The 10,000-nt window shown below is 35.7% G+C and overlaps 1 protein-coding gene across 1 annotated transcript in view; it reads right to left on the bottom strand.

Annotated features, from left to right (window-relative positions):
• The window catches only part of LOC137645497 (LIM/homeobox protein Awh-like), a 22,185-nt gene that overhangs the window by 2,418 nt on the left and 9,767 nt on the right, over positions 1-10,000 (bottom strand). The window contains exons 4-5 of the mRNA XM_068378303.1: positions 3,776-3,865; positions 1-972 (exon numbers count right to left, since the gene is read on the bottom strand). The exon at positions 1-972 is cut by the window's left edge and continues 2,418 nt beyond it. Coding sequence (XP_068234404.1) covers positions 911-972; positions 3,776-3,865 — 152 coding nt within the window. The 3' untranslated portion in view covers positions 1-910. The remainder of the gene's footprint in view (positions 973-3,775; positions 3,866-10,000) is intronic.

Below are 10,000 nucleotides of genomic sequence, written 5' to 3'. Positions count from 1 at the left end.
AGTTTATCTATACAATAAATGACGATGGTGAAAATATTGATGATTGATGAGATGGGGCCGTTGATCATCTCTTGTCTCCACGAGAGAGAGAGAGAGAGAGAGAGAGAGAGAGAGAGAGAGAGAGAGAGAGAGAGACGTATTCTTTTGTAAGATAGGTGATAGTAACATCCTCAGAATAATAATCTGTTGGTATAGCAAGAAGTAATAAATATAATGGAATGAGTGAAAAGTGGCATAGACAAAGCCAAGACCCCCTTGAGAAATGCACGACGGAGCATGGAATTCAGTTCATGGGTGATTGTTATGTACAGATACGGAATGTGATTACGTGCATGTTCTCAAAAGGTTCGCCAGCGTAATACAAAACGCTCGATAAGGCGACAACTGCTTTGCATAGGCCTATGAAAGCCAGGGCCCCGGAAGAGATGAATGAATGAACGCTACGTATCTTCTCCTGTGAATGAAACACCTTAATCGGTACTTTGTACAGATACCATAATCCTATTTTCCGGAATTGGATCTCAAGCTGCAAAACAAAAGCTATCGACAGTTGATCAGTGTAGAGGAAAATATCTTCCAAGTTCTTGAAGTTAAAAAAACACATTTCCTTTATCTAAACCAAAAGATTTTTAAGAAATTATGGGCATTGTCGTAAAGAGATTTCTTCCTTTTCTTTAATATCGAATAAAGACAGAAGAAATCTCATTGTTCAAGACAGAGATGAGCCACAACAACTTTCTCAAATAGACTCTTTTCATAAGTGACCGAATATGACTTGTCGAAAAACGAAGCTGGAGAACGGGTAATCCAGAGGTGATCCGGGCGAATCTATTAAGGTGAGACATTGTCAGGTAGAAGAAGAGAGATGTCACCAGTGTGACGAGGATGAAGGTCACCCGGAGTCGTGATGTCACACTTCCCCTTGCATCATAGTCATCACGGGCGTCTCTGGGGAGGAGGAGTCATCGGGCTCTGAAAGAGATAAACGTATGTAAATAGATTAGTCAACAATTTAGCTTTGGTGTGCAAGGGATATAGAGAAGTAAAGCGGAAATATTTTCTCGATTTGCAAGAGGCGATCGTATGTAAATCACTTAATGAATAAACTCTGAGTATGTGAGAAGTTGGCTATGAGTAGTAAACAAATTTCTTGATGCGCGAGAGATACAAAGTAAAGCAGAAGTATTTTCTCAGTTTGCAAGAGACAATCGTATGTAAAACAGTCAATAAATAAACTCCAAGTCTATAGGAACTCAAAATTAATAAATTAACAAGTATAAAGCTTTGGCTTTACTTTTGAAAATAAATAGAAATAAACTCTCCAAGTATCCCCTAATATATGAATACTTTGAATTTTCTTATAAGTAGATCCTATTTAAATCCATTCTCTTTTACTATAAAAGATGAACGGTACAAATTTATATGTGAAAAAATCTTTTCTTATTAATAAACCAAATCACCAATGCACTAAACCTAAGGTAAAATCAGTATGTAAACAAGTGAGCAAGTCCTGAACGCGGACATGGTCCTCGTAGAGGACATACCTCCGCCAAGGTGACCTAGAGCGCCATATGTCCTAGAATCATGAATTGATGTGACTTCGACCTTCACATGACCTTGACCTTCACGTGACCTTCAAGTGACCTTGACCTTCACGTGACCTTGACCTTCACATGACCTTGGCTTCAAGTGACCTTGATCTTCAAATGTACTTGACCTTCACGTGACCTTGACCTTCACGTGACCTTGACCTTCACGTGACCTTGACCTTCAAGTGACCTGCTTGACTTTTGACCTTCAAGTGATCTTTGTTCATTTGCCACTGATACTTAATATGACATTGATATAATGCACCAATATGACCTTGACCTTTGACCTTTATAAATTTGAACATCACCCATGGGTTGCGCCTGGACTAGGACTTCCCTGTTGGCTTATGCAAAAGTCAGTGCTTTATTTCTGTCTCTTGATATGGCCACTTATGTCATAGTGACACCAGTGACCCCTGTGACCTTGACCTTGGGGTGACCTTGACCAAAATTTAATCAGTTCTTCCATACACATTGGGGAACTACTTGGCCAAGTTTGAAGTGATTCCGTGTAGAAATGTGGCCTCTACGTTGTCCACAGACAGACAGACAAACAGAGAAACAAACAAACCGAACCGAAAACATACCCTCCTGGCGGAGGTAATAAACAACTTAGTGATTTGAGAAAAGGTTTATCAATCAAAAATAAAATTCCAGAAATTTCTGAGATTTTCGAATGAAAAATTCCTTACTTATTAAGTCTTAAGGTTTAACCAAAGACGAGGCACAAAGACAAATAATAAAAGGAAAATAAATCACATAGTAGAAATAAATAATATCTGTCTTGAAAACTGAGGCCATAGAGCAATATGAAAAAAAATTGAAAACATTCTAAAACACGAGGCATAGAGTAGCAAATAAAAATGTAATTGTGATGCTTCAAATGTTTAAAGACGTGGTATAAAATTGGGTAATTGTTTACACCACGCTCTTCATTTACTCCAATATAGTGCAATCCTGCAGTTCTCATCTTCTTGCAAAGTAATTAGGTGGTTATTTAAATTCTGGGAAAGCAATAATTAGCAAGATATGCTGAGGAAGGGGGGAGGGGTTATAAAAAGAATATACCTCGGTTTCCTCACTAAACGACTTGGAACTGACATGTCAACATTGTCAACCAAACAGAATTCGTGATGCCAGCGTACATAAACAGAAGTTTGTGATGCCAGCGTACATTTGATACACTGTATATTCAAAATATACTTAATTAAAAATGGATTAATTTACTCAAAAGTGTCCATAATACAAATAGTGACACTTTTGAGTAATCAATCAATTTTTGATTAAGTGTATTTTGAATATACAGTATATCAAATGTACGCTGGCATCACGAACTTCTGTTTTTGTACGCTGGCATCGGGAATTCTGTTTGGTTGACTATGTTGACATGTCAGTTCCAAGTCGTTTGGTGAGGAAACCGAGCTATTTTCTTTTTATAACCCCTTCCCCCTTCCTCAACATATCGTGCTAATTATTGCTTTCCCAAGAATTTAAATAACCACCTAATTACTGTGCAAGAAGATGAGAACTGCAGGATTGCATTATTTTGGAGTAAATTGAGAGCGTGGTGTTGTAAACAATTACCTAAAATTGGTTAAATGAATTGACTGAGCAGAAGATATAAAATCTTTATACTAAAATTTGCCTTTGCCTACAACAATTATAAAAATAACAAGCTAAACGTTCCATTTACATGCATAACTAAAGTGGCACCCAGTAGAGAGCATGCCTTTGCCACCCCAAGCAGTCTTATTTTGCTCCACTTCGTACTTGTACCTCTGTGTATTTCGTTCAAAATCTATTAAATTTATCCTTGGGTTTTACCCCATATGTCCTTCAAGTTTCGTTGATATTGATTCAGTAGCTTTTTGTGTAATGTTGTTCACAAAAAAAAAAAAAAAAAAAAAAAAAAAAAAAAAAAAAAAAAACCTAACATAATATTGGCCATTTACTTAACATTGCGATAATTTTCAAAGTACTGCTGCGTACTTGTACTTCGATGTACTTTATCCAAAATGTTACAGATACATCCTTTGGTGATGACTACCAAGTTTGGTCAAAATTGATACATTAGTTTTTGTGTAAAGTTGCTTGCAAACAAGCAAACGAATAAAAAACTAAACAGACAGGAGTGAAAACAAAGCCTTCGCATGGCGAAGGCAATAACTGAAAGAAAATCCACTCACCAACGCTCTGGGGTCTGAAGGAATACATGAAGTGAAGATCAATGGTTCTTGCTAGGGATCCATTCATATCCTGCAATGCCCGATCCAGACCTGGAATGGAAAGATAAATGGTATGCAATTATCATGTTAAAATACCTGCCCATATTCTTTCATAAGGAAGAATTTGTTTTAAATGTTATTTCGTTTACTAGGAAATTACATTCATCAAATTTTGGCATCATTGTGATTTCCTGCTTCACTTTTATTACGTATTACAATTATAATTGCATCATTATATGTTTATTACATGTTACCGTGTTACAACAATTATGTTAATATTATCAATATCTTATTATTAGGAATTCTTTTGCTCTTGTTGAAAGTTAATATTGCTAACGATATTATTGATAATTCATCATCACTATTAATCTTTTTACAATAATGTAGCAAAACAATCTACAGTATATGGCATCATTATTAATGCTACAACTCTATATTTTCATAATAACTATCAAAGTTATTATTCTAAAATATATTATTACCATTGGTGGAGAAATTTTCCTAAACATCAAGTTAAGTCAAATAATCATATTCTCGTTGGACGATTTAAGATAATAGCGAAAAATAATCACTCTATCATTGTTGGTTACCATTAGAAAAATTATTACTATTTGATATTCATGCAAATTAAATAACTAATAGAATTTTTTTTTTTTTTTTTTTTTGTCACGAAATTAGGCGATCTTAATCAGAGATCTTGATTCGTTCCCTCAAAGAACCATCATCATTCGAATAAACAATCAATTTTGATTTGATGATTTTGTCAAATAAACAAATAATGATGAAAAGCAAAACCAACAAAATAACAACAGCAATGATAATAGTTTCACTACGATCAATCCAAAATCATAATACAAGAAATAATAATACATACAGAACACAACTAATCAAATCAAAACAATTGAACAACATCTTTAAAAGACCAAGATGAGATTTTCAACCTTGGAACTCGATGAGTATACTATCAATTCAATCTTAGATCATTATGAGCAACTGGTAACCAACCTTTAAACCTATGTTACCCCAGTTTTTAGTGTTGAACAATGTTCGGTTGACCTCATTCCAGGATCTTCTTCGACCGGATTTGCTCAAGGGACATTAATCTAATGTTAATAAACCGATACAGTTGGAAATATGATTTTTTTCATTTAATCTAAAAGAAATCAAAATAGGTTTGACTTTAAACTATTTAATTACTTTATTTTCATTTGAGGGAAAATACTTTACAAGATAATAGAAATTGAGAAATGCTTTGTGTTGTCCGTAAGTGTATCTCCATCCTTTCAATAAGGATATTCAAAAGTTGGTTTATAGGGATGTGAGTAGGTAATTTGAATACATGCATTATTGCTTACTGTTAGTCAGCAAGAACGTAAGAAACACCTAGTTAACAGGGCCATTTCATAGCCACCAAGATAACTAAGACGACTTTCTCAAAAGTTGAGCATACACATTATTGACAGCAGAGCCAATATTGAGTTTATTAACCATACAATGCTTTCAAACTCTTAATCTAGGCGTTTAAAGGTTTAAAGGTTTAAAGGTCGCTCATGAATAGCAGAGGCAAGGGACAGTGACATTGCCCTAGCAAGCAGGACAATGCCCTAGAGACTGACCATATATTATATAATCAGCGCCCAAGCCCCCTCTCTACCCAAGCTAGGACCAGGGAGGGCCAGGCAAATGGCTGCTGATGACTCAACAGATAGACCTATAGGCTCCCCCAAACCCCCCAACCTTAGCTCACAAGGATGGTAAGGTTGCATACACTAATGGCACTAACGAGACTGAGCAAGACTCGAACCCCCGACTGGCAAACACCAGTCAGAGACGTTACCAATCAGGCCACAACAGGATTTGTACTTGTATACAGTTTTCAAGGAACCAAGATGTTTTTCCTCCAAAAGCTACGTAATTCATACATCTATGAGGCACCAAAATACGATTAATAATTGAGAATGATAGAGTTGTCAGTTTGCGACTAGAAGACAAACTGATGAGACCTCTATTTCATAATCTATAATAAAAATGAATGGAGCAGAGGGAATGTAGAGAATCCTAAGCAGAATTTTATTACACATAAAAGAATGTCGATACACAACACCCATATATTAGAAATGACTCTCATAAGAGATAACAATGAAATACCGGCTGCCACCATGGACAACAATTCCATATTTCTTTTCTTCAAGAAGCCGGGGGCGGGGCTACGGTTGATGGCGTATAGGGGGCGGCTGTCCAAAAAGACGAAAGCAGAAAGGGGCAGATATAAAAATGAAAGAGGTGCGAGGTAGCGATGGGGTTAGCGATAACCCTTGGCGTTTTCCCCTCCATTGAGGAATCGTCTAAAGATAACAGTACAGCGGGTCAGCTGTCAGGGCACGATAAGGATCGCTTGCCTTAATTGAGTATGATTAGCTCACGGGCTGACAGGGAGCAAACACGGCTAACGACCCCTGCCTGCCACGCCAACGGCTCGCTGACACACCCACCTCTCTTGTCTTCTCTCCCTGCTGCTAAAAGCTTTCTCTCTCATTGTTTCTTTCGACGACCTGTTCAGCTCCCTTACTTCTGATAATGACTTTCTCTCGTCCTCTGTTTCCATACTTTGTCTTCCCTTTCTCCACTTCACCACTTTCTGCTACTTTCACAAACCCTTTCTTTAACATTCTACTTTCATTTGAATAACCCAATCTTGCTAAATCATCGTTGAATACATATTCTACAGTTATGTCTACATACACACGCTCTCTCTCTCTCTCTCTCTCTCTCTCTCTCTCTCTCTCTCTCTCTCTCTCTATATATATATATATATATATATATATATATATATATATATATATATATTTGTCTCTCTTGTTCACATTCTTTTTTTTTCTCTTCGTGTGATGGCTATTTCACCCAAAATTCCCTCTTCAGGGTCAAAACATGCAACGCCTAAGTTCCCGATCTCCCTTCCCCTACTGTTTCCTATCTCCCTTGTTACTGCAGTTACTTCTGATCTTTCTCTCTGAGTTGTGGTGGCCTATTGAAAATGTCCTACCAGGCGATCTGCCAGACTTGGGATAGAGTCCCGCTCAAGGTCGATAGTTTCTAGTAGTGTCTGCAACTTCACCATCCTTGTGAGCGAAGGGTTAGGGGGAGCCTATAGGTTTACCTGCTGAGTCATCAGCAGCTATTGTTAGGCCCTCCCTGGTCCTAGCATGGGTGGACAGGAAGCTTGAGGGCTAATCAAATGTTTATATGGTCAGTCTCTAGGGCATTGTACTGCTATTTAGGGTATTGTCACTGTCCTTTGCCTCTATTATTCCTGAGTGGCCTTTAAACCTTTAATAACGTTTTTCATAGTTCTATGGGCCTTTGCTCACAGTTTTTACTTCCTATATTATGTGACTCTTACAGCTTTTGCCTCTGTGAACAACACTATAGATGAACCAAATCATGCGAGTTTTTGTGGTTTTCAATATAAATATATCAATAATGATTCTTCCTTGAGAACTTCTTCCAGTTTTATGGGTCTTCGCAAATATAGAGTAGGAAACTCATTTTTGAGAGAGAGAGAGAGAGAGAGAGAGAGAGAGAGAGAGAGAGAGAGAGAGAGAGAGAGAGAGAGAGAGAGAGAGAGAGAGAGAGAGCATTATGCAAAAACAATAAGAATAACAAAATAACTTCCTCTCTCCAAGCATGAAATATTTTATCATTGTTCAAAAATTACATCTTGACAAAGAATTCTTTACAACTAAATCGATACTTCCTGTATTTACTTTAAAAAAACAGTATTATCAAGTTAAAATCCAAACCCAAAATCCAATAAAATGAAGAACCAATTTTTTTAACCGTACTTTTTATACTGAATTTGCTAATTATTAATCATAATTATATTACTGTTGTTACACTGATATGAAATTCTCAACAGTACTGATAATCATTTTGAGGTACTAATATTTGAAAAAAAAAAAAAAAAAAAAAAAGGCATTAGAAAAAAGTAGTTAAGTGTGAAAGAGATTTTTACTTTTTCGTTACATAATTCAAATCTAATAACCAAATCTTAGTAACACTGTATTTCCTTTCGGTACCTTGACATCTAATTAAGTGTGATCAAACCGTAGATTTATATAGAACAAAACTGCCATAACAAACATCTCTATATCTTTATCATTCATACTAAGATTCAGCCTTTCACACCCATATGTATTTGTAAATGTTTGTGTATGTATGTGTATGTATATACATATATATATATATATATATATATATATATATATATATATATATATATATATATATATATATATATATATCTATATATATATATATATATATATATATATATATATATATATATATATATATATATATATATATATATATATATATACACATACAAATGTGTGTGTAAAACTTTAGATGCAAGCAGAGTTTTGCGTCCTTATAGCCAAAGCCAAGGAAGGCTTTCACCTCCTTGCACCACCTCCTCTAAAGAGAGAAAAATATATTTCCCTCCTTGAGGAAAAGAAGATACAGAAAACTAGAAAAGCATTGTCTTGAAATAGTTTATGACACAAGTGCTTTAACATTTAAATATATATATATATATATATATATATATATATATATATATATATATATATATATATATATATATATATGTATATACTGTATATACTGTATATATGTGTGTGCATGTATGTAGATAATAGTTAGATAAATAGATCTATTTACTTGATTATGTATTCTACTGGGATACAGGATGAAAACTCGAGTAGTAGTCCATAAAGTTGAACAAACCAAAGTGCCAAAGTGAGTAGACGAAAAGAAAACAACAGAAATTAGATCTGCGAAAACATTGAAAACACTATTGGTAATCAAACAGCAATAAAACGTCCGTGACTTGGAAATAAAAATCGTGGAGTTCTATCACAGTCGACTATCGAATCCACTGCCGGATCTTGATTAACCATACAAATTTAAAACTTTTATGAGATTTATGATTCTTGTCAAGGAAAGAGGTGTTAGGGTACTGCTGAATTTCCTCAGGAACTTCTTTCGGACTTTGAATGATACAATAAATTATTATTATTATTATTGTTGGTAGTAGGTTGAGATACTACCGCTAGAGAGTTATGGGGTCCTTTGACTGGCCTGACAATACTACATTGGATCCTTCGCTCTAGTTACGGTCCATTTTCCCTTTGCCTACACACACACTGAATAGTCTGGCCTATTTTTTTACATATTCTCCTCTGTCCTCATACACCTGACAACACTGAGATTACCAAACAATTCTTCTTTACTCAAGGGTTACTGCACTGTAATTGTTCAGTGGCCACTTTCCTCTTGGTAAGGGTAGAAGAGACTCATTGGCTATGGTAAGCAGCTCTTCTAGGAGAAGGACACTCCAAAATCAAACCATTGTTCTCTAGTCTTGGGTAGTGCCATAGCCTCTGTACCATGGTCTTCCACTGCCTTGGGTTAGAGTTCATTTGCTTGAGGGTACACTCGAGCACACTATACTATCTTATTTCTCTTCCTCTTATTTTGTTAAGGTTTTTATAGTTTATATGTGATATATTTAGTTCAATATTGTTACTCTTCTTAGAATATTTTATTATCCTTTTTTCCTTTCCTCATTGGGCTATTTTCCCTGTTGGGGTCCCTGGGCTTATAGCATCCTGCTTTTCGAACTAGGGTTATAGCTTAGCAAATAATAATAATAATAATAATAATAATAATAATAATAATAATAATAATAATAATAATGACATCTATATATTCACCAACATAACTGAAAGTCTCATCGCGGTCTATGATACGGACGACCTTATCCTCTAAACGTGTGACCTTATCTTCCCCCTTTGCTTCATTCATTACAACGAATAAACTGATTCAGCCGACACGCGACTCTCAATGGCACGGGAATTGCGTCACGTGATCGTGTTGGGCCAATCACACGTCATTCATCCATAATTACGTCACTGAGACACGTGACTTGTCGGGGGGAATGAAAAGGGACATTTTTTCCAGTCTGCAAAGTTGTTGTCATACTCGCAAAGAAATAAAAATCCCTGTTTTTACAAGTGCGAGAGCAATTACTCTACACAAATGTGTTCCTATACTGACGTCCGTCGGGTCGTGTGAAAAATCGACATACGTGATATATAGGATATTTTACGATATATTTTCATA

Source organism: Palaemon carinicauda, chromosome 8, assembly GCF_036898095.1.
Source record: "Palaemon carinicauda isolate YSFRI2023 chromosome 8, ASM3689809v2, whole genome shotgun sequence".
NCBI lineage: Eukaryota > Metazoa > Arthropoda > Malacostraca > Decapoda > Palaemonidae > Palaemon > Palaemon carinicauda.
Note: the sequence above shows the minus strand (reverse complement) of the source record. Positions and strands in the feature narration are given on the sequence as shown.